The sequence below is a fragment of the Anthonomus grandis genome, chromosome 8 (assembly GCF_022605725.1).
Source record: "Anthonomus grandis grandis chromosome 8, icAntGran1.3, whole genome shotgun sequence".
NCBI classification, from domain to species: Eukaryota; Metazoa; Arthropoda; class Insecta; order Coleoptera; family Curculionidae; genus Anthonomus; species Anthonomus grandis.
This window is the reverse complement of record NC_065553.1, coordinates 15,857,380-15,884,264: the sequence shown is the minus strand read 5'-3', so window position 1 is coordinate 15,884,264 and position 26,885 is coordinate 15,857,380. Positions and strand designations below refer to the sequence as shown.

General features: G+C 30.6%; 1 protein-coding gene across 1 annotated transcript; it reads right to left on the bottom strand.

Moving 5' to 3' along the window:
• Window positions 1–927: 927 nt before the first annotated feature.
• On the bottom strand, window positions 928–26,885 carry LOC126739905 (active breakpoint cluster region-related protein-like). Its single transcript, XM_050445730.1, has 17 exons — window positions 26,462–26,885; window positions 20,569–20,828; window positions 17,043–17,321; window positions 13,644–13,791; window positions 11,870–11,968; window positions 11,634–11,813; window positions 11,398–11,576; window positions 11,194–11,341; window positions 11,015–11,137; window positions 10,769–10,957; window positions 9,948–10,139; window positions 6,556–6,757; window positions 6,251–6,498; window positions 6,068–6,186; window positions 5,863–6,002; window positions 5,554–5,800; window positions 928–3,930 (listed from the first exon to the last, which is right to left on the bottom strand). Exons 1-17 carry the CDS (start codon window positions 26,756–26,758, stop codon window positions 3,696–3,698), a joined length of 3,285 nt encoding a protein of 1,094 aa, XP_050301687.1. The 5' UTR covers window positions 26,759–26,885; the 3' UTR covers window positions 928–3,695.

The following is a 26,885-nucleotide window of genomic DNA, read 5'->3' as shown; positions in this document are numbered from 1 at the left end:
ATAAGATATTTTCGAAAATCTTTGCATAATAGTATAAAAAATTTCAATTATTTCCAAAAACCTCGGGCTTTAAGAATGTTTTTACCACAACGCAGCATTAGTTCTTAAAAGCCAAAACCATTCCAACCAACCTTTTGCTTTACCATGATACCTTTCCGAGTGCTTTGGAGGGCAGGCATGTTATGGATTCAATATACGCCGATTTCTCATGTGTTAATTCAATATACAGCGGTGTGGATGGAACTCACTGACAGGTTTAAAATAGTTAAAATAAAATCATAATAATCAACAACTCTCCGAGCTAGAGCTTCTTTATTATTCAATATTTTCAGTAATGACATTGCTCTCTGCTTTAAAGATTGCTTATTTCTTTTTTTTTTGCCGAGACCTAAAAAATAAATTATGGCCTTAAATGTTTATCTATCAAGGCTATTGAAGCATATCACACGTTAAAGTAATATATTTTTGTTCATACTTTCGCCGCACTTTGTATGCTTAGAAATCTCTTATTAATAGGATGATGATAAATACAAATGAAACAAAATTCGACATTTTTAATCTGATCCTTGGGAAAATAAAATTTGTGCTTGAAAATGTTATAAAACTTAAATCAGGTTTAAATGATTCCTTAATTAATTCGTCATTATAAGTTTAAATTATTGCACGTCTCTTTTAATTTTTTAGCTTGACTTTCTCTTCAATAATTTAACTTTACCTTTTTGTTAAATTGAGCTGTGGCCCGCTGGCTTAATCAATAAGTAAATAATTTAGAAATCTAAGGTTGTTAAAATCATTGTGCACAACATCTCCTTGCTTGCAAATGCACAATATTTCCAAAAAAACACTTTGTTTATCAATTCAAAACAAACACTACCGCCAAAACTCTTTCTTACACCATATTATCCAATAGTAGAAAATGAAAGCCTATTTATCATATAAAAACATGTATTTATGTAGGTATTTTGCAAATATATAGTTACAAATGTATATAAAATATAAGTTCAGCTTAAATCTATGCATCAAGCAGACCAACTCTGACGGTCGGTAATAAATACTTAAAAACACTTGCACGAACATTTACAAATAATACACAAAAGCCAAGCTCTCACTAGTTTTTCCAAGAATGAAATAAATATATACATAAGATTTTCTAGACAGACAAGCATACCGATATATTTTGCACACTGGGAATAATCAGTCTAAAATTTAGACAAACTATATGCGTTATACCTATAATTAATATTGATGTAAAATACCTTGAACGATTATCACATCCTGTACGGTATACAGGATATAGTATGATTTAAAGGCGGTCCCATCGAAAACATGAGACAGTCCCGGTATAAAATTTCTAAAATATTAGGGTATGTGTATAAAAAGGCATCGTTTCGCTACAGCCCGATAAACTACTAAATTGTACGATAGTTGTGATAAATACATAATGCCTATACAGTAAGTCTATTATTTTACATTATCTTAAACTAAAAAACTGGTAGTTTTGGTTCATCTTAAAAAGGGCCACAAAGTGAAACAAATTCATTGTATAAATGACTAGATTTTTGTTTAAAAAGCTTCTGAAGCCTTAGGTTTTCTTAAAAATGGACTAGAATTTTCCTTCGATGTTATTTGATCTTGGCAATAACTCTTACCTAACCAAAAGATTTGATGTACAATTTTAAAAAATGGCATAAACAACAACCCTTTTTAAATATGAAACGACTTAATACTAATGGAATTGATTCTTTTTTGCGAAGGACACCGGATCAATAAAATCTGGTGCCTCAGTCCAAACCTTTACCTAAACTTAAATTAAAAAGGTACAGTCATAAATATTATTAAATCATATAAATAAAATATACACAATTTTAAGGGTGGTCACTAGATATAGTACGGTCTGTATATGACTTTCGTGAAAATCGTGTTCATATCGCAAAAAAAAATGATTATTTATTCAAGGTAACCATTGAAAACATGTTTGTGTAGGTAAAACTATTGAAATTAGTAAAATGAGAGCACTAGCGTCATAGCAACTAAAGTTCACCTAAAACTAGGCTATTTGTAAATGAAAACTAACTTATTAAGGTAGGAGTGGAGTGTTTATGGAACTAGATTTAAACGTGCATTTAATGAAAATAAAATACAGCTAAAACACTGGAAAACTTTACGCAATTACCTGTCATAGATCGGTTACTAAGAACTCCGGTTACTTTCTGTTTAAATATACTACAGTAAATAAAAATTATGCTTAAAAGGGTTATACTGATATAGACGTATCAGAGTTGTGAAAATGTTCCGGAACAATAGTTTTAATGGAACCACATGTATTATTCTCAATCCTTAAGTGATTTAGAATTTTGTTTTATATGGTTTATGTATAAATTCTCTATTTCAAAAGTATTGTAAATAAAAGTAAAGACATTACTACTATATCAGGCCATTATTTGCAAGTCTCTAACCAAAAAAAAAATACCAAAATTCACTTTTACGGTAGAGTTATGACTTTCTGACTAGTTTCAATCCTTTTATAAAAGACAAGAATTTTTTTATTATTCTTCTTTCAAAGTTTGATTATCTTTCATTATTTAAATACACTTTTGTTTTTTTGAAGATATTTGGCTTCAAAATTCTAGTCCTATGAAAATAGGCAAATTTTGATATATTTAATAGTCTCATTCCATTTATAGGGGCGAGAATAAGAAATAAACGTTGAAATTATGAAGAATGAACCCCTAGTTTGTCAAAAATTTCTAGCCAAAAAGAAGTTGGTACCTCCAAGAAACTTGTAAAATTGTAATTAAAGAGATAAACGTATTGCACTTTTTGTTACATTTATTTAAATTATTTACATTTTTTTAAGATCCTTTTTTATAAGAAAACGTTTTAAAATCAGAAAACCTGAGTGCAGGTGGAAGATCAAAAAAAGAAAACCCAAAAGTCAACTATAGTTGGAAAATTATAAATTTGTTCAAAAATATTGATTTTCTATGAAAAGGAGGCATATTTTTTTAATTTTAAGTGATTAAAAAAAAATTAATAGTGAACAATCCAATGAGGACATCCCAAATGAACAAAAAGTAAAATACCAAAAACATAATACATACATTTATGCTTAAATAAATATGAGTAAAATTATAACCTTTCTTAACCAAACCAAAACACTTTCGTGCCACTATTTCCATTCAATTATTTCTTTTAAAGGCAACAATTATTTCATTAAAAAAATCATAACTAATAAGTCATATTAAATCAAGTTGCGCCAAAACATTAACGGCGAATTATTATTGCAAACGATTTCAGTATTGTAGGCAATGTAGAGCCTTAAAAGTATTTTCTAGAGCCTTAATTATATTTCTTTAAGTTTCTGGATATTGCCATTAAATTCTATGAAAAAACTCTCGAATCGCTCAGAAAAACCCAAATAATAAAAAACCTATTCCACCAATACTCCTTTTTACAAAATGATTCTATAAAAAAATTACCAAACGACTAAGTAAACCTTTCCTGTTAAAGCGATTTGAACTTTAAATCATCAAATAAAAAAAAAACCGGATCAAATATGAACGTCATAATCTTCGTTCCATAAACAAAAAAAAAACAACTAAACCCTCCCCAACACATCAATTGCTTCGGTTTATCACCCAAAATACTGTTTCTAAAACACCATTATAGCAACTCTTAAATCACCTATGAAAAAACTACCTCCTACTAGACCTGTTGATCTTTTGTGACTCGTTTAAGTCTTGTAGATAACAGTATAAGATGCCTGCTTGCGCCATCACGTCCACCGTTCCCGTTGCCAGACTGTCCTTCTTCTGGCTGTCTTTTTTCGTGTGATCTATTCTGGACGCGGCGGGGCGTAACAGCGTAGGCCCGAAAACTGTTGCCAAATTGTGCAGGGACATCTTGTTATCGTCTTCATAGGCATGGACCCTAAATATATATATTTTAAATAAGAAAATAGACATTTTTCAGTAAGTAATAAAATCCTAAATCAAATGCTGTTGGGATAGGCACAAACGGGAACAATATGTTTCTGTAGCTCTCCAGTAGCTTGCCTGCAAAACCTACAATTCGACAATGATTGCTTGAATAAACTGAGTTTTCATAAAAAGGAAGATTAGCGGAAGATAATAAATTGGGTATTTGAACAAAACTTGATAAATCGTTTAGGATACACTAAAATCAGATGCTTCGGTTCATGAAAGCGATTTTTTTGTTGTGTATTATTGTTATTGTACTTCATAGACTTCACTTAGAAAAGTATTACATTTTTATACAATTATGTATATCTAAAGTTTGATTATTATTAATAATAGAATAACATTTTTTCCCTTTTACTTCTTGTAAACTTGTCATGGAATCGCGGTACCCAATTAGCATTTTTGGCAACAGCTACGTAATCGCGACTATAAAGAATACTTTAAAGTTGTGGTTACTAGTCGCGGGAACCGTTTAGGCACCGTTCTGTTACCACTTTTTTACCAAAATTGGGAATGATTTTGCTGTAGCAAATACGTAATTCTATTGTCCCGGGAACTTCTTTTTAACGTCCCATAGTGGTTTTCGGGATGTCATAAAGTAGTAATTGTGCAGTGCTAGTTACTAAAAAGTTACTGAGACAATATTATGCAAACATTTTGATTCTCTTTCTTTGTCAACACAAATAATTTTATATGTCCATCTTTATTCTAAGTGATGGCGTTGTATCGGGGTTAATCTACTTCATATTGTATTTAATATAGCTGATATTATCGCTTACCGGAGTGGAAAAATGTAAACGAAGCAAATTTTACTGTAAAACATAGGCAATATAGAACGAAAATAAAGAACGCCTCATTAAAATAATGACTTTTAACAAAAAAATATACCAAGTCTAAATATTTAAATTTAATTTTTTAAAGAAGGTAGATAACTCTTTTCACTCCTCTTTACTCCTATGAATATAAGAAGTCTATAATTTAATAAAAATTGCATAAAATGTAAAAGTATTCCGATTTTAGCAAATTCATAAAATCGTGCAATACCTTTTCACAAAATGGAGTCAAATAATTTAAAAAATATGGCGAATTGTTGTTAGAGTTACCAAGAAGTTTCTTTCGTTACTTCAAAGTAAAAATGACTTAGAAATAAGTAAATTATTTTAAAAAAATGCTACTATAAAGTATATTTTACTGCATAGTAGAAATAATTACTTAAAGGTAATTTGCTTTAATAGCCAAGGTGGTAAATATTACTTTAAAGAAGAAATAAGGGAAGGATTCTCTTCCACAATTTGCCAATATGAATTGATATTTTTCCCATAAATGACCTTCGTTCTTACTTTTAATTAGTACTGGCTTAAAGATCGAAAGCGCGATGCTACGACTTCAGTAAACATTTTTAATCCACACCTAGTTTGATTTGTTTGCATATTTTTGAAAATAAACTAGTGTAACCAGTATTTACATTTCTGCAAATAGTTATAATTTGTTTAAGATTTCAAGCAAGCTACTGGGTTTCGAATATTATTAGGACTCTGGGCAATAACTGATATTTATAACAAAAAAAAATTACCTCATCAAATGGTCTAAAATAAATTTGATGGTATCCTTATTTGGAGCCGGTAACTTTTCGAAACAAATATTTAACAGCTCTATTCGCCGCTTTAGATTACTATTGCTCTGGTTAAACGATTCCAATAATTCCGGATATAGCTGATCGGTAAACAGAGCTTCGGGAAGTTCCCGGAGATACAGTTTTAAAATACCGGTAACTGAGTGTATATCGACTTCTTTTAGCAGCTGCTCGGCTTCATAAGAATCTGTGAAAATATTTGGAAGTTGTTATTACAAGAAATTTGTACAAATCAAATTATAAACTCACTTGTCTCAAAAGACTTTTTTAGTTTTGTAATATCGCCTTGAGATCCGGACACCCTGTAAATGCCCACTTCTAACATTCCTCTTCGTTCCACCTCTCTGATACAGGAAGTTATTATGAATGGAATGTTGCGTTTTTGTCTCCTAACATAAATAAATCCATAAAATAATTAGTTATTGGGTTAAAATTGAGATTGCACAGCACTTACTTGCACACCACTTGAATCTTTTCGCCAAAAAGTGAGCCAACTTTCCCTGCTGGTACTCGCCTTAAACTCACTTCACACGGGATATACCGAAGCCCCATTCTAAGCATACAACCGTTAATCTAAAACCATATTATTTCGTTAATCTTTGTTTTTTTTTGCACCAATAAAAAATAGATCATTTACCGTTAATTGTCTATCGACAGTTTGTTGTTCGTTAAGCCACTTTCTGCTAAGTTTCATAGTGTGTTTGCCAAAAAGCGTGTCGTGTGGCTGTCCCTCTCTATAAACGAGAATCCTAAGATTCTCGCAACCCTCTAAATCAATGACGAAATTCTCGTTCCAATGGGGAGACTGAGTGTGCTTGGCCGTTTTCGTTTTTGCCTTTTGGAAGAAGTGTCCGTAGAAGTCTACTTCGACGCACACATATAAATCTAACAACATAATATGAATAAATTATTTCGCATAAATGATGTTTTAAGATGTTCTACCACAAGAAAACTCTAATCCAGTCATATCATATATATGCAGGTGAAGATCCCCAACCAGTAAACTCTCATCATTGCCACACCTGAGAAGGTATGAGCCCATATTAGTCTTTAGGAACTGCCTGCACGCGGTGATCCACGTTTGCAACTCGAACATGCTGAAATGACTAGTGTTGGCCGGTTGTTTTCCCGTCCGTTCAGTTCGCTAAAAGAATATAAAAATCTGAAGCCAAGTAATATTAGAAAATGTTATTAATTTATGACCAATAAACGACTCAAAATTTGAATAAAAGTTTATTTTTTCTTTTATTCAACTTGAATAAAAGTATGGCATGGAATACATCAAAATGTTTATAATTTTGTGTAGAATTCAAAAATGTAATCAAATACGGTGTTTAAAATAAGAAAGTTGGTATTCACGGCTTCATAAGACAAAATTTTTGTTGAAAAAAATGCGCAACCAAAAATATTAATCGACGTTTGCGAGCGTTTTTTCGAACAGGCCCTCATTTATTTTTTATTAACCGTTTTTTATTTAGATTTTTAGAGAAATAAAAGAAAATAATGAGACTAATAACATATAAAGGAAAAGAGTTATATTTTGCTACACAAATAACTCTAATCTATCCCAAGTAGTTCAAGACAGGCTTAAACAACCAAAAAATAAACAGACAAAAATAAGTCTACATCAACTTACATTATACTATTAATATACAATTCCCTAAATATACAAATAATGTTTTAATTTATTATAAAATTCTTCTAAAATGTTTTGAGGTTCTATATAACATAATAGTTTAAATATGCAAACCATTTAAATTGTTTAAATTGGGTGAATAAAACCTTTTTTGCAGTCAATGAAAAGCGCAGCTTAAAATTAGGAATTACGAGGGCTGTTCAATAAAGACTCAGACTCTCGCCACGAGCAGCTGTGTAATACAGGTGGCGCGATCTCGTGGTCATGGCATGAAACAATATACTAATACCTAATTACAGTACAAATTTGGTAGCGATCTGATCATTAGTGATCAAGTAGTGACATTGCGAAGAAGACTTGTATGAAAGTCGCCTCTAATATTTACAATGTCTGGATATCGAGAACAACGTTACGCGATTAAATTTTTGGTGAAATCGAACAAAAAACCACTCGAAGCATATCGTCAGTTAAAGAATGTATACGGTGAAGCTTGCATGAAAAAATCCACGTGTTTACAGTGGCACGCTGCCTTCCGAAAAGGTAGAGAGAGCTGTGAACTGGAAGGCGGTCCAGGAGCGCCTGTTACTGCGCTTCGTGAAGAAACGATATAAACACAGCTGGCTGTCTAATCGCTACCGACCCGCATGTCACAGTTCGAGAATTGTCTGCTATACTTGACATTTCGTTAGGAAGCGTGCATACAATATTACATGACCATTTTCACGTTTCGCGTGTGTGCGCGCGCTAGATACCACGTCTATTGACGCCTGAACAAAAACAACGCCGAGTTGAAATTTGCGAATACTGGTCCCAATGCGTTTGTACGGAAGGTGATGACTGGTGGAAAACGATTATTACAGCTGATGAAAGTTGGATATATGCATACGACCCAGCTACAAAACAACAAAACTCCGAATGGATCAAAAAAGGACAAGGACCACCGAAAAAAGGACGAGCAGTAAAGTCCGCCAAAAAGAGTATGGTGATTACGTTTTTCGACTACCGCGGCCTGGTCTACACTCATCAGTGTCGGTTGCCACCCAAGAATGGTATTGATGCGACGTATTACATATCCATATGGAAGCAGCTCATTAAGGATCACATCCCCAAAAAGCGACCCGACCTTGTTGGCAGATGGAAACTTCATCATGATAATGCCCGGCCTCACGTCGCATACACCGTGACCGAATTTCTTGTCAAGAAAAACATTCCAGTGGTGCCGCACCCTCCGTATAGCCCTGATTTAACACCGAACGACTTTTTTCTTTATCCCACTGCAAAAAAGGACCTGAAAGGAAGGCGTTTTCCCTCCGGAGATGCTGCTATTAAAGCATTAGGGGCGATTTTTAAGCGCATGACTAAGAAGAGCTTCGAGGACGCGTTTTTGGAGTGGCAGCGGCGCTGGAATAAATGTTTCGCCTTGAATGGTGACTACTTTGAACGTGACAAAATCGTTGAAAATTCTTTGTAATAAAATTTTCATAGCCTGAGTCTGAGTCTTTATTGAACAGTATCTATAAGGTATTCACATTAACACTTTTCAATATATGTATCCGACAAATCACTTGTAACTTAGAGTTCTTCGATATAATGATAACCAATTTCATATGCAGAGGCTTAAGTCATAATTATACAAGCAGTGTAAGTTTTATAAGTGAGCAAGTTATAATTTAATAATGTAAATATGCCGTTTGGTAATATATTTGAAATTTGAAAATATATGACTAGAGAGCAGTAGTATTCTTTTTCCAACCCCTGCCTGTAGATCAGTTTAAAATTCATTTGTCTATGGTGATATTAAAATTTATAGCCATATCAACATGATTGTAAAAAATCTACGACGTCTTAGTGTATTTCCCAATGGTTATAAAGCATTTTTACTAAAGAGCCCATTTTATTGGTGACCTACTAAAGAGAAACTTCAAGTTTTTAACTTTGTGGATCTTAGCCTATTATTAAGAGCTCCAACTAAAATATTTAGGTACATTTATTCTAAGAAAACAATAAAAATGACCTAAAAATGGCCTATAAAGTTAGAAAATAAAAATCTTCATACTTATATATGTATAGACTATCAGCTATTGTTATATTGTAAAAATTAATACTATTTACATGTATAGATAAAATAAAATATGTTTCATAATTAAATTTTCCTGTAAAGAGTACATTGTTTTGATTACTGTAAGTTTTAATGGCTATATATGTCGTTAATTTAACTTTATTTGTGTGATGATTTTTTATTATTGTTTATATTTACCGTGCTATCCTATTTGCTTATTTTTCTTTTGCGAGATGTGATTCCATACGCAAGGTGTGACTTAAATATCCGAAAATCTATTTTGAATACGAGCCTGGACTATTAATGCATCGCAAGAAGAAAAGATTTTTTACTAAAAAATTAACATAATTTTCAAAATTTGATATCAATGCGGATGCCTAATATTTCATTAATATTGTTAACAGTTTAAAGGCATAGACAATATATAAAGTCGCAATTAAAACGTCACATACTTGACTTTTACTACTAATTTGCAGATAATAGTTTATAGTATTTTTTTCACGTAACCAACACGTTCTTTTCTACATGTACTTTCCCACACCTACTACGTACCATCTATAAGGCAAAATAGTTTCAATACAAAAAGTCTTTCCACTCCTAAATTTTTAATCGAAATGTTGGATGTATATATTTTCTTACCTGTAAAGTTTGTATAGCCTCAATCCATTGTGTCCGCTCAAAATCACTGGACAAAAAGAACATGTAAGTTCTACCAGTCCCTCGGTGTTTTATTCGGTAAACCAAGTTGGGAGAAACCAAAACTAACTGGCTTTCTAACTCTATCAGTCTCTTTCTAAACTTATCTGATCCCCTGGTTGATTTTAACCGATGCTGAAAAAAATTAAATATTCGTTTTTATTTTTAACCAGACCTAAAATTAATACTGCAATAGAAAAGAACTGGACAGGAAAACTTGGATTATTTGTCCTTGAAACGGATTTTCTCAATCGTACGGTTCAATTTTAAGGCGCTATTATTTTTTCTCTACTTATTATGGCTGTTTATACTCCTTCCGGAAAAAAGTCGGCATGTAATAAATGCAAAGCATAATGTAAGGATTTGTTTTTAACTACATTTGAAAATAGACCAATTCCTTGCGAAAAAAACAATTTTAAATGTGCTTTCGAATTTTGGGACATCCTTTTGTGTAAAAGTGCAAAAATCTTCTCGAAAGGGTCCAGGAGCAATAACGATTGGAAGAAGTGCCCTAGAAATTGATTCAACACGATCAAGAGTGGAAGTGTTCAGGAGGAACTGGGTATGTAACATAACACACATTTAACACACAATTTGAACCTAATTTCTTAAACTTTTCTTTAAAGGAATTTAATAATATGGGTATTTGGTATAAATTACATGCTTGAAATGTACCCACATTTGATATTATATTTGTACCTAAATAAAATTGGGAACTTGTCAACTTTATATTTGACATTATAGTTTTTTTATTTAAGTCTTACCTTTTCTTCATTGGTCCTCTCTTCTTGCCTCAATTGGTCCCTAACGTTGCTAGCTTGCGATTTTAAACTCACGATGCTCTGTTGAGACGTTTCGTGTAAATTCGCCATCGTTTCTTCTAAAATCAAAATATCTTCTACCGGTATGAACCATTTCAACTCAAATGTGTATTTTTCATTTCTCCCTGATGACTAAAAAAAAGGAGAACTGTTTTAACACTTTTTAAGAACACACTTTTATTCGCTTACTTTATATTTTGCGCAAGCTATAACGTCATTAAACAAAAACAAATGCCTTAGCTTCCTGTTATTGTCGACAAACTCTACTATAAATGAATTCTTCACTAGCCTTCTTTGAGCCCTATCTGTGGCCTAAAAATAAGAAAAAGACTTACTTAGCACTCAAACAAGCTATTTATAATACTTACGGGAAACATAGACTTAGTCTGTATCATATTAAACTGATCCAGAAAGTTTTGGGTGATATTTAATGCCTCTAATATTATGTGATGGTCGGGATGATTCGTAGGGATGTATCTGAGTAAATCGTGAAGCACTAAAGCATTTTTTTGCACTCTAAAAAATGAAATATATTAAATGGCTTAATCTACCTTGAACAAGACTAAACCTACCTTGCCACTGGTTTATGTAAAAGATCTTCTAAACTAATTGCCTGATCTGACAGAGGTTTACAAGTAATGTTCCTAGTTATTTGGGCAAACTGGGAATTGTTTGCACTGCACTTCCTCACCATATCTAAGGCATGTCCATAATTGCTTAGAAACGCTCCATACAGTGACAAGTTTGATGCCTACAAATGGTATTCATAAATTTTTATTTTTAATTAAAATGGTCATTTATTGCTTACCATGATTTTGAAACTCTCTCCAATCCTAGTATCCCACTTCAAGGCATGCCTTTTCAGTGCTTCCAAAAAGTTCGCATGCAACGTATAAAGCTCGGGAATTTTGAAAAATATGGTGTTAAAATCGCCATCGCTTACTATCGGCTGTGAGGTACCAATCGTAGCTTGCATAGCTTTCATATACTAAAAATTGTTTTAAATGTTAGTTAATCCTGGTGCAAATTTGTATGCAAACTCACTTTTAGTAAAACACTTAACCATTCAACATAATTTGTTTCACTGTCAATGATATTGCATACGATGCTTCTGTACATTTTATCTTGCTCCGATTCCCCATCCTGCAGAATAAAAAACAATATTTATATTATAATAATAAATTACATGGATCTAGGAATATATTTATAGGCACCTAGGTAATTTAAAACCTAAACGTGCTTGTTAACAAGATTTTTTATGTTGCAGACAAAGTATCAACAAATTTGTATGATACTAATAAATTCACTTAACCTAAACTACATATTCAATATACCTAATTAAACTTGACTTAAATTTACATGAATTCAATTCAGAATAAAGACAATTTCTGTAATATTTCTTAAATATTCTTCTATTTATTATTTGTCTTACATCTTTTGGAATTAAATTAAGTAAAGTGCTCATTATTTAGATTGGGGTTTTTATTAACAAAGCAACAAACTTCCAAGTTATAAACTGATCGGACAATAAATTGGTTAAATATAGTTTATTTTTCCCAACTAAGATTTTTAAAGTGTAATTTTGTTTGTAACACATTTATGGGCTTAAAAAAAGTCTGTTCTAGTTCAGCCTATACAACAATACCGTTATAAACATCGACCAGCAATTTTTGTCTTAAAATTTAGAGGGTTCCAATATTTTTGGTTTAATTTAAAATGTGGCGATTCCATTTTAGATATTTATCGATAATAACACCCAAATACTTAGTGAAGGAAACTTCGTTAATAAGAGTTTGTTGTGTATTGTTTTCAATATATTAAAGGAATCAAATGTAGGGCGGTTCGCTTCAGTTAATGCAATATAGTGAATTTTTGATGTTAAGTGATAATTTAAAGCTATTCAGCCATTATCTTACTTTTTATCTTATTATCTTACCCGTGTAATCTTAGTATCTTACCCTTATTTATTATCTGACCCATTCTAATTTTTGCACTATCTTTTTTACATTTTTCAAGAAACTAGCAAACTTTGTCCAGAAAAAATTATTGCCGTATCATCTACGTATGATATAATAGTCCAATTTACATTTCTCAATTCCGCCAATGAGTTAATATATGTAATAAACAGTAAGGGTCACAAGACGGTTTCATCTGGTATTCCTATATTTATTTTTAATGGTTTACTAAATGTACTCAATATTTTTTAAATTGCTGTCTTTCAATTAAATAACTTTGGAAAAGTTTTAACACTGGGTGCCTTCTTCAATTTGAAATTAATACGTCCAACAGACTCAAAGGCCTTTGGCAAATCTAGGAATTCTGTAACACATTACTGCATCTCTTGTACTTGAACCAATAAAAAAACCGTATAGTTATTTCGAAATTAAGTATTTACTTAGCAAAAATGTCATTAACCTCTGCTTAAAATTAATTATTACACTAATTGGCCGATAGTTATATTACTTTTTTTCCGGGTTTAAAAATAGGTGACACAATTGATATTTTAAATTGTTCAAGAACTTTTGCCGTAGTGAATATTAAATTAATAATATGAACGGGAGAACTAAAAATAAATGTTTCTTTTTGAGAATAGAAGAGGTACAGTCATCTATCCTCCCCGGTGAACTGTTGTTCTTAAGAGTGGTAATCTGTTTAATTTGATCTTTTTTATTCACTAGACTTAAATAAAATAATTTCAAATATTTAGTTTTAGTTTATTTAAGTTATTTCTATATTTTTTGTAAACCAGATTGTAGATTTCATCAAAAGTTCAAAACAATTAAATATAAAATTTCCCTAGTGCAAATAAAACACTCACATGACTAAATTTCCGTTTTGTACTAGGAGTGGTTGATTCCAAAGAACTGGAGCTGGCGTACGAACTGTTATCGTTCGTTTGCCTGCGTAATTCTGTAGGATCTTCATGTTCGTCCTCGCTACTGCTATGATCGTTTTTCTTTGTAGTTCTAAAACAGAGAATTAATCGGCATTATTAAATGAAAATTGAAATTTAATCTTGGCAGCTAAATAATATTTAGAATGAGTTCATGGGTTTTTCGAAGTTCTGTACAACGTATGAAACAAAAGACCTTAGTGAAGATCGAAGGTATAAATGACGAAAAATACTAGAAAGTTTTGGAAACTTAGCTGTTCCCTCTAGTAAAAGAATGCTTTATGGAAGGAAAAAATCCAATTTCTATGCCAGTCTAAGAAATTCACCCGACATGAACCCTATTAACAACTTCTGGGGGATTTTGAAATCTGAAGATGGGATAAATGCCTTTAAAACCAAGTAAAAGTTACTAATACTTTTTATTTGAAAACATAACCCACCGATCAAAATTAAAATTAAAAATTGTATAAGCAGTATGCCTCGTCGCATTGAAACTGTGTTGGCTGTGAAAGGTGCTTATACAAAATACTGATTTTTGCGAAAAAATTTATTTTTATGTAAAATTATTTTATTTTCATGTAAGTTACCTTTCTTTTTAGTGAAATTTGTGGTATTTATAATAAATCTCGATGTTTTGACATAAAGTAGCCTTCTAAGTATCTAGTCTAAAAGATCTAATAATAAGGCAAAGGACTTTAAATTAAGTTAAAAATATGTCCAGACTTCTACTATTTTTACATAATACGTTGGAATTTCGATCTTATTACCAAACATTGATCAAAAAAATCAATCCAAATTTCACAAAATTTGAAATACAGGGTGATTCATCAAATATGGACAATTTCTGAACTGGAGATACTGCACACCAAAATATGACGATTGAGCTTAACATGTCTTATACAAATGTTGCAGGTTTACGAGATACAGAATTTACTTTTACGGTTTTATTACGAATTTTGTGGTGAATTTAGCATCAGTTATCGCTAAAATGACTAGAAAATCTAAAAAGCAGTTTAATTTTGAATGAAAAAGGTACTCTTCTTTATTTCATGTAACTCTATCAGTTTTTAAGTTATTTGCATTTTAAACATTCAGTGTAGAAAATCCTAAGCCACCGTTATTACATTGGCTTAATAGAAATTTAGTCTTTTAAATTACTCCTTTGCTGGGTAAAGACAGTAACAGTAAAGACAACAAATAACAATCAGTAACAATATTAAAAGAAAACTTCAAAGTAAATACTCAAAATGCCCGCCTTCCACTTCAATACACTTCATAAGGCGTCTCCTTAAAGATCTTTGAATATGTAACAACATTTGTCGATTATTTCTGATAATATTATCAACTTTATATAGATAATATTAGTCAGAATCTTTAGCTTGTGATGTTTTTTCAAATGATTTTAAATTCTAACAATAATTTTATTGTTTTTTAAATTTTATACCTATTGTGTGTTTAACGTAAAATTTCAAACTGTGTCTGTAATTTTCTTACTCTAAAGATTTATTTCATTTGTACGTTTTTTTGTTTGTATTTGAAGCCATTTTAAACCTATAAAAAATTATTTAATTTTTCTAGATATTTAAAGGCATATTTTATATATTTCAGGTTTGTGTACTGAGAGTAGGAGTAGTAATAGTCTTAAAGGTATTCTACGTTGCATTCTTATAGATGTGTCTGATATGAAACCAGCAAGCATAGAGATTTGAAAATTGAAATACAAGTTCTTCTAATAATGTAATTGAAAAGCTATACCAGTTTTTTTAAATCTTTTAACAGTGAAAAAATCTTGACGACAAATCTTGTGACCTCCTATCTCTGAAGCTAAGAGATCTAGAGATTTCAAAGTTGAAACATTAGTACCTGTAATAAAATCATCGCATGCATATCTTGTTTCCAAAAAATTATTTGAATAAGGAAAATAATAGAATATATAATTAATAATATAAAGTTAAAAAATATGTAAAAAAAAGAATATAAAGGTAAAAAAAAATTTGCTGGATCATCGCCTAGTAGTTTCGCCTAAATGGATATGTAAGAATCAATATCATTTTGAGCTTAAAACATTCGATATATCGCACATGGTACATACGCACATTTTTTTAACATTCAAATTTTTTAGAAGCTCAAATACGTGAGAATCTAAATTAAAAAATTTAATGCAGTTAGTATGAGTTTAAATTTAAGCTTGGGGAGGTTGGTTCTAACCAAAAAATGTAGCAGGTGATCATACATTGTAAGCAAAAATCTTATATCAATAGCTATGAAAATAAATTTTAATAGTTTTCAAAATGTTTTGAATATTCTGTTTCGCAAGTATTTAGTTTTCGATTCCAATCGAATATGATTTGAGATTTTCTTTCTAAATTTTGGTCACTTATCACTGTTTTATCTCTTAATTTTTAGTTTGGTGTAAAGATTGTAAAACAATTTATCTCAAAAGATTCGACTTAAAAACTGACGGTTTTAATGTGACTCAAGAAAAGATTTATCTGAGAAAATGAGATTCCAATTCAGGTTTAACTCTAAAATTTAACATCAGATTTGGATTAAAACCGCTTTGAAAGCTGCAAAAGAATGTTTCATGCGAATGAATCGGATTGAAAACGTTTTCAAAAGAATTCAATGTCTACATGACTTATGTTAACTAATGAGATGTATTCAGTAAAAAAACTATATTGAGACTGAGTTATTGAAATTATCATAAAGCTTTCTAGTCTCTCTAGGACATTTTCTACATTTTATTTATCCCACTCTTCACAAATTCTGACTGCATGAGAATTATTTACAATTAAAAAGTGATTTATTCAATCACGCTTCTGTACTACATCAAAAGATAAAATAAAAAACCACAAATTTTTCTATCAGCCACATTTTAATAATACTTTTATGACTGCTATAGTGATATTAACCTGATAAAATTAAATACATGTATAAACAGCTGCATTTTCAGTAATTCTGTTTCCATCCTCCACGACCTTGTGGGGGCAGAAATAGAAAACTAAACAAAAATGAACCAAATAGCTTATCAAATATTTGAAAAGGTTATCTAAATTTATAGGCCGAAGTAACATCATGCGCGCCGTTGGGCAGGGTAGCGCAAATGGAATTATAATTAGATCAATCGATTATGGGCAACGTAGCGTTATAACTGCGAGGCGATCATCCAATTAATGTCTCGGGAAAGCCAATTTATATTGGGACGATATACATATTCGGTTACGATATGGAAATTTATAGCGCGTACTAGCTCGAAATATGTCTGGGATGTAAGAAAAATAATTACAATTTGGTTTTCTAGGAGAAATAAATACTGTTACTTACATAAAATACTCAATATTAACGTAATTTGAGGTGCCAGGGCTCTGCGGTTCTACAGAGTGCTGAGTCTTTAGATCCAGAGGCAAAGTACTGCTCGATCCAAATACATTTTCTGTACTAGAGTGGTCGCTCCTGGTATGGTACTCCTCTTCTGGTGCGACCATATCATAATAAGGTTCATCAGCGGTATTTAAAATTTCCGAACTGGATGACAATGAGTCGCTGTTGCTGCGCTGTGTGTCAAAATTTGTGTTTTTTAGAGGTTCTGGTCTGGCAGGAACCCTTTAAAAAAAAAGTACAACTTTTTAATTTAATTAGATTTTAAAATTGATTTAAGTGCTAAATTTTCTATGACAAAAAAAGCTTTATCTTCATTATAATGGATTAATTTGACCCAAACAAAGAAAGTCTTAAATAACGGGACAAACTTTGGACAAAGTGAGTTTATGAGCTCAAGATAAATTTGTAGTTGGCGTTAACAATAATCTATTTTATTTGATCTGAGCGGCATAGTCCGGACGTTTAAGAATTTGTATGTAGTAACCGACCCAGCGAATCTAATAAACCAATTTTGAACAAAAATTTAAAAAAAGGACCGTTTACAATGATTTAATAAATATAATACCACTTGTACCGGACTAATATTCAGACTTTCCACCCTTATTTGCGCCTGCTTTTATACCTGTCTTCGTAATCTTCCGCTAGCATTTAGACATTCCACTATAGGATTCGGCACCTGTCTTTATTCTGATTGGTTGATTTGAATAAGACTTAATGCCGCCAAGCTATAGACTATTTAAGATGCCAAATCGTATAGCGGGATGTTTAGGCGGTGCTGAAATCCAGAGTGGAATATCACGTAATAAACATTCATAATGGGTGCTGAATCCTTAAGTACAATTTTAGAGCGGTGTCGAAATGCAGAGTGGAATATTGATGATGTGGATATGATATTTTTTTTCTTCCTATTATGAACAGGGTGTTTCTTTATAATTTGACAACCCCACTATCTTTTTTGTTTCACCCTGTAGAAAAAATGTGCAATATTAAAGTTGTAGGAGGTGTTATGTACTTGTAGGAGGTGAAAATGTTATATGCTGGGTGATACAAAAAACGGATACAAGTATAGACAATTTTGTTTTAATGGAACACTCTATTATATTATTCAATTTTTAGACTAGGTAAAATAACAAAAATTTGATGTGATTTCGCTTTTGGTTTAATGGTTTTTAGCTGATAAACAGTTGAAAATCTTATTGTTCATATTTTTTATAAAGGTCAAGAGTTATTTTTAAGTGTACAAAGACATTTGAGAAAAACTTTGATAGTTGACATTTATGTAAAAAGATTGCTCCCAAAAAGTTAAGAAAGAAGGAAGGAAAAAACTTGATATGCCATTTAAAAATACCAAAAAAATCAATTTTCAACTATTTATAATTGAAAACCCATTAAACCAAATGAGACATACGACACTTTAATTTCTTTGCAATTTTACGTCTAAATCTAAAAATTACATAACATATAGGGTATTTTATAATACAAAAATAAATTTTTGTGCGTAGCGCTATTTTGAATCACCTTATATATAAAATTATTACTTAAACAAACTGTATAACACCTACAGCCTCGTTTATATTAAAAAAGTTTTTCTTCAGAGTGAAACAAAAAAGGTGGTGCAATGACATCCACCGTATTACGTAACATTCCGGTATACGATTCGGCACCGTCCTCGGATGATTGATTCACAACATCGAAATTTACTCGAATCAACCAATCAGGATATAGATGGGTGCCAAACCTTATAGCGGATTCTCTAAATGCCTCCTGCTAGACTTAAGGGGATTCTGTTCCAATAATCTGGAATGGTACAAAGCATGACGACCACTCTGTTTTTTTCAAACCATTTTCTAACAATTTCAAATATCCATATTTAGTAATCAACTTGCACCCTTCAATATCCTTAGAACACAATTTAAGATCTTTGATCCAACGACTATGAATGTTTGTTATTCTGGACTCCCTGGAATGTCTGTAACCATATTTTTGTATACATAGTTATATTAGTGAATAATTTTTTGTTTTAGTTGTTAGATATACTTATATCGTTTTTTATTTTATTTATATTTTTTAAAATCAGAGTCCTCCACCATGTTTTTACAGATTCAGATTAAGGGTTTGGCTGATAATCGAGGGGCAATACTATCAAAATAAAAATGATTGTATAATTTAATGTTTGGCAAATAAAACGTATTTGAATTACATCTCTTAAATGAGTTCTCTCGGAATCGATGGTAACTACTTTTCTTGCTGAGTAATTTATATTATAGCATGTCTCGCCTACTACTACTACTAATAAATTGGTCTAAATTCCTCTATAAATTTTCTCCAATTAATAGATGCAAAATAAATTATTGATTTATTTTACTTTGAACTTGGGTCCAATTTTTTTTAAAATGGTTGCAAAGTGGACTCGAAATAAGGAAAAATTTGTAGAACTATGGCTCTGAATATACCCACAACGCTATTAGAAGAGAATGTAATTTATAAGGAAGATGTAAAATCGTGTATGTGCAAGGATACACGAATATGAATGGGATAAAGAATAGATAATTTAAATGTGTGATAGGAAATGTCACACATAGATTTTTTATTTCTCTCTTAAAACTCGGCTAAAACGAAATGTGAAATGCGGTTGTTTGAAATGTCTCAATTTACTTATTATTTAGTCCCGAGCCTAGGTGTGGATTTTTACGTGTGGATTAGGATATTTGATTAAAGAATCCATTTTCCAGCATTCTTTCCCCTCATATTTTCTTTCATATCCTGATCCTCTTCCCATGCTCCCGTTAGGTATGTTCTTTCTTTTTTTCAGTAGAATATTTATTATTAAATTTTTAAATTATTGTTTTTTTTTTAATTTTTTTTTTTTGGCCTCAACAGAATTCACGGAGCTTTTTGTGTAAGGGATATCTCTGTAAATCTGCATATTATGGCAGTGGCACCTGTTAGTCACCTTGCATTATTAGCCTTTTTATTTAGTTACAAATTCTTCGATTTTTTTTTTGTAATTGGTAAATGATGAAATACTCAATATTTAGTGGAATTTTGTAATATTTAAAATTTTGTAAAAGTTAATACACCTACCTATTAGTATTCTTTGTGCTTAATTGCTGTAATTTCTTGGTGACTAATAAACGTCTTATTATTATTATTTTCTTTCTTGTTCAAGGCATTTTTTTATGTCAGGTTTATTTAAAAAAATGTTTCGGAAATTCGATTAATTTTGGTGTTTGATTTACTGTCCCTAACCAGTTATTCCACTTCCCAAAGCTAAATCGAGGAACTCTACAAACCATCTGAGATCCCATTGTCTTATAAATTGCTTAATTTATTAAAACTCACTCTTAAAGTTTATCCTATTATTTACCAGCTATACAAGTCATGAAGCATATTATTTGTATATATTTCTGACCTTATTCAACAAATTTCTTCAAAATATATGTAACGTTATTAACCAAACTTATCTTACTTTGGGGGTTTTTTAGGATATGATCCAGTGGGGGACTCTCCCTCCTTTTTGTTCAAGCCGTTGACTTCAATTACCGTAACAAAGGTCCCTTCATTTTCCTGGCCCTTCGTTTCAGCTTCGCTTTCAGAAGCTGCCTTATCGGAAACGTCGGAATGTGACTTTTTCAGCTGCTTCGAGATTTCGGTGATGCACATGTGGGCGGAAAACGACTCGTTTGTCGATTGGTCCTGGGGGAGGAGAGATATGTCTGCTGAAGCTCTCTGGAAAAAATAACAATTAATTAGATTTATTTGTATTTTATCCATCTTTAAGAAGTCAAAATGTGACTCTTTTCACCCCAAAAATAGAGACATATATCATACATACATAAATGACAATGTATTCAAAGGTAGCATTTTTTTTTTATTTGCTTCCTGGAAAATTGCGAACTTCTTTGACATTAAAAAAAAGGCAAATTTTAAAAGATAAAGGAGTTAAGCAGTGCCGAAACTGCTTTAAATTCTTGCTATTTTGTAGGATTTAATATCCAATAACACCTATATCCCATATGCTTCTCTAATAAATGACTTGAAGGCCAAACTATTAAATGATTTTTTAAATCAATATTTATATTAAAACACATAAACCAGTGAGAAATAGTATAATTTAAATTCTAAGCAGTAAGGCAGTGGTATATGTAAGTTTATTGTTTCTCTGTCTGTAATGATTGCCTTAATAACAGTATTCATAATAAATCTGAAAATACACAATTTCGTAATTAAAAACAGTCAAGAAAAGTGAAAGTGAAGTTAATATAAGCCAAAGAATCCAGATCTTATCGTTTTTCAGATAAGCTTGGAGCATTAAGTTTATTTGAAAAATGTAGATTTTTAGGCCATCTTGAAATAGGTTGTTAATAAAATGTTAAATAGTTAAGATGCAACAATTCACTTATTTATTTTTTTAATTTGGTTTGAAAATCTGTAACCCGAGATGTGAATAATTCTGAAAGGAAAAATTAACTCTAAACTGTTTCATTACTTGAAAAACATAACTGGATCTATAAATTCGTTGTTGAGAAAACCTTTTATAGCCATGAAAAGTATTTTAGTAACATGTCTAATTTGCTATAACTGGTATAATTATCTAAATTTTGGAATATGTTTTTTAAGGGTTGTAAGTTTTAACTCATACTTTTTTATTGTCATATCATGTCATCATCATATATTTCCTAATGAATGTAAATACTTATCGACATTAAACATTGATTGATTGATGGATGTACATACCCATAAAGCTAGCCTGAATCAATAAACCTTTTAAAGTTACTTATACAGGTAAATAAAAATTAATTGCCAAAAGTAAACACTACTCTAAAAAATAAACTGATAAAACCAAGCTGATGTGTCACAAATAGTTTCAGGAAATGTGCATGTTAATGGGGAATCATGTAACATTATTTTCCCCTTGATTTGTCAACGAGTATTGACACTTCAAAGTATTCAAGCAACCATAAGATATATACTTACACAAATAAACTATGGGCACAGAATGAAAGAGTAGATCAGTGCCGAAATTTGCATTGCAAATTATATTTATGTTAATGCCAAAAGGATGTGTTGCTTACATAATGTAATGCTTATGAATATAAAATTTTAGTTTTTTCCAACTTATTTAGAGTCAATGGGCTAGTAAATTGGCAATAAAACACCAATTTGATACTAATAAACTTTGAATCATACGGTTGATGAAATTATGCCATAATTAGTTGAAAAAAAATGTTGTATTTTTCGCTGGGTTCACTCTAATCAATTCTGTTCTTCAAAAAAAAGTTCTTGTTTATTAAGGATTTTATACCCAAATATAATAATTTGAAAAACTAAAATTTTTTATTTTTATTATTCTTGGATAAACAAAACAAATAGATAAGGCAATAACTGATTAGAAAATATCCTAATCTGTGAGACTTTATGACTATGTAATGTAAACATAAATAATAATCAACCCACTTCTTGGCCTGATAATATTGCCACATACAGGAAAGTAAAATAGGTTTACTATATAATTTCAGTGAGGCTTTAAATCTGGAAGTTTATATTTTTGACATGATCTCTAGGGTTATCATGTTATTGGGATATAGAAAATTGTTTTATTAGATAAACTTTTGATTCAATTTATTACATTCAATTTGCTCATTGCATTTTTACATATAAAATCAAACCAATCATCATTTACATAGAATGCATTGAACCCCCATCTTTATAATATAAAAATTTGTTAACAAAATAGAAAGTTAATAAAAATGTAAAATTTCACAGATCAAGTCACACACAAAGTATGGTCTTTAAACCATGAACCATGATTATAAAACATAAAATATTCTATTTATAATATAATCAAACGGTTTTAATTCTGTTCAATGATTTTATTATGTAAATGCTTAAACTTCGAAGTAATTTATTACATTTAACTTTTCTAATATAAATAGCAATTTAAATACATAAATAAAAATTCTAGGAAAATAAGTTCAACAGTTTACAGTAATACAGTTTTGCTATAAAATTATTTAAGGCCTAAAAATTAGTAATAAAACAAAGAGTTTTTGCATTGCCATAAACTATTCCTGTGTATTTTTTCAAGTTTTTTTTCTGTTTTAATTCAGGTATTTGTGTTTCTTAAAGCTTGTTCGCTCATATGTTAATTGCACAGTATTATGCTGTAACTTCATATTGGTTTAGGTAGTTTTTTTAATTGTATTTCAGTTTCTCCTAAGTACATTAGAGCTGTGTCTTCAAAGAAATTTATTAGGAACAAGGACTAGGAACGCATAAAAAAATGTAAGTTTTTCTTTTAGGTGACATAACATGATTCATTGAAAATTTCTCATGCTTCTTCACATTGTAATCCATAATGAATAAGATCAATATATATTTGAAAGGAAAAAAAGGTTAGCACTGTGCTATGTCTGTATTGTAACTGGAATTAGATATTATGCTCTAAAGATAACAATCAATAGTGATTTCTCTCATGTTTTAATTTGTGGTTAAGAAAAATACTAACCATGAATGATGATGACTTCTGGCAACTTAATCATATGCAAGTATTCTTTCTTGAGCTTTTTCAAATGGCATTTCTATTAATTCATTGGCTAGAAATTTTATATAAATTAGATTTTTCTTATTTACAAAATGTGCCTCTTATAAATTAAAAATAAATTAATTAAAAAGTCATAACTTAAATTGGATAATTTGATTAATGAATGTTGTTTTATATATAGTTGCTGTCAATTAAAATATATATTTGGCAGTTTATTTGTCAAATTATTGCCACCAGGACCACCTTTGATCATAAAAGAAAGCAAAAGTCTAATACACTGTAATAATAATTTGCTAACAATAATAATTTATTTAAAATTTATTAAAAAAATAGTACAACTTGGGATTCTTTTATTAATTAAATTAAAAATAATCACACTGTTAATTAAATTAAACAAACATATAATTAATTTTTAAGATATTTGATTGTTTAGTGTGCTTATTTTGTAATTGGCACTGGCCATTGATAAATAAAATAAATGAAATGAAAGTACATTCTCTAAATACAAATTTCAATTTCCACCTGACCTCTGTGGTTAAATTTAATTAAGAGAGTCTTCAACCTGAGTAATTTATGCTTTCAACAATTGGTGTGCCAATCTGATAGATCTGAGAACATTATATTACATTGGACTCAAAAATGTCTCCATAAATATTAAGATAGTAAGTAAATTTATTTCAACGCCTTTTGCTCATATTATAAACTTAATTTTAACTAATCGCCACTGACCAAGTTGCTTAAAGCAATCACTTATCCCATATATAAAAATGGCTCAATTACCAAAATTGAAAATTATTGCCCGCTAAGTATTATAAATAATTTTTTAAAAATTTTGGAATAATGTAGGATCAATTAACTAACAAAACCAATTTGCACATGCTGTCTACAATTTCATTGATCTAGCAAAGGCATTTAACACCATACCTCATGAAAACCTGCTACAAACTTTAAACCATTATGTCATTCGAGATGTGGTGTTAAGCTTTTTGAGAATTTACTTTGAAGGGAGGGAGCAGATTCTTAAATTGGAAAACACCTATAGTGACCCTTTAGCGGTATCAATAGGAGTGCCTCAAGCTAAAATACTGGGACTCTTCTTTTTAAAGTGTATCTTAATATTCTTCTCAAACTTTGTTTAGTCTTCCTACTTGACAGGTCAAGTAGTGTGAATTGCTAATGACACTACACTGTTTAATTGGGAAAACATGTCAGGAGGCCAGGAAGACTTGTGCAATGACTTTGAGCATCAAAATCTCATAATGAACATGGAAAAAACAAACTAAATTGCTCTTTCTCTTTCGTTTTTTTTTCTTTAATAAATGTTTATAGACCAACTTTCCATAAAATTATTTTAGATGAAGTTACTAAAGAAGTAATCTGTGAGGTAAGAAAAACTAACAGTGTGGGAATTTTACTAGAACAAAATCTTATATGGGGAGAACCTATTAATTATCTTACAGGCAGAATAAGACACTTAATTCAAGAATTGTATTTTCTTCACTAAATTGTAAGCACTAAATTATCTATTAAGTACTTTGTTAAATCATTACTTACTGTATAATAGTGTGAGGTCGAAAGCTACAGAAGTACCTTGCAACCCTCATACATATTTCATAACTACATTTTAAAATTATATTTAAAAAAATAGAATGTGCCACACAACACAGGATATATGAGATGTGGATTATCTTTTTATATAACATGTATGATCTTTTGTACAAAATACAGACATAGTTAGAAGATGCATAAATCATTGACAAGCTACTGGGAATAGTGTAAATAATTATCTGTCTCTCCCTCTAAACATTAGGAATATTATGTCAAAGTTTATTGACTATTTGGGTCCAAAGTATTTTAATTTATTACCAAACAAAATCAAAGCAATTAAAAATTACAAAAAAAATTTATAAAAGAGTGAAAGACTATATTTCCCTAAATAATAATAAATTTAATTTTGCATCTTAAGTATAAATGTAATATGTAGGTATATCTTATTTTTAGAATTCTGATTTGTCTGAATTAGAGGTGCAGAACCAGCAGTTTGTCTTTTGAATTTTGTTTTTTTGTAAATTTGTTTATTTTTTATTGGATTAAATAAATATTACAAAAAAGGATAAATAAATATTATACCGGGTGGTGCCAAAAATTTGCTAATTTTGCAATTACATTTAATTGAATTATTCAAGATTTGCTAACTAAAATTTTTTGAAACTTTGCACAAGGGTTGGCCAGTTTGGTCTCTTCAAAAAGTTATCTTACATTTTTTCTATAAAATGTATAGGGAAGCCAATAATTCACCCCCTTAAAATTTACAAATTTTCCTATGTTCCGCTGGGTGACGCACCATCTGGTATACCATAGAGCACTACCCCAGGTGCAGTGAGAAAGCATTTTAAGAGTCTTACTTTCAATGATTTCAATGAGTGTGTTAAAAATAAGTAATACACCAAAAGTGCTATTTATTTAAATATTCAAGTTTCATTTTCTTGTTTAAGTAAAAAAGTTTGAATTTTCTCAATACTACTTCCTGACAATTACTCTTTATTAACATATAATTAAACTTTAAAAGAAATTTTGAAATATTTTAAAAAGTTTGTTTAAAAGTGAGTCATTTTTTCTACTGAAGTTAATAAAATGTACATAGAAAACATCAATTAATTTTAAATGTTTTGAGTCAATAGGGGCTGCAGGTTGAAAATTCCATTTAGGTTCAATGAGACAATGTATTATTTTATTAAAAGTACTAAGCAAACATAAATGTGCAAATGTTTGATTCCTGTAATCAAACATTAGGCAGGACCTATAAATGTTTACTTACTTTTGATAAGGCATCCTCCCCACCTTTATTTGAGTCAACACCCAGAATTTCTGCCTGGGTTTCCTCACTGATGGCCTTTTCCTTAGCCAATTTTTTCTTATGTTGTTCCACATCGGAAAGCAAACGCTCCAAGTATTCCACATAAAACTGTTCCTTTTCGAGTTCCTCCTTTAGCAGGGCGACCTTTTGCTTGTGCTTCGCCAAATTTGCCCTGACGTCCTCTTCCCAGGCGCCCGGAAGGGGGCTGTCTGGGAATCTTTGTAGCCACACTTGTTGAAAATCCCCGAAAACACTCATTGCCGGTTAGTTTTTCACATAATTCGTAAGAAAAATGAAATAAAATCGCGAAAAAAATTAACAAATAAACATTCCTTTTTGTTCTGCAACAACGTCCTGATCTGTCAGTGTCATTGGAAAAACTAAC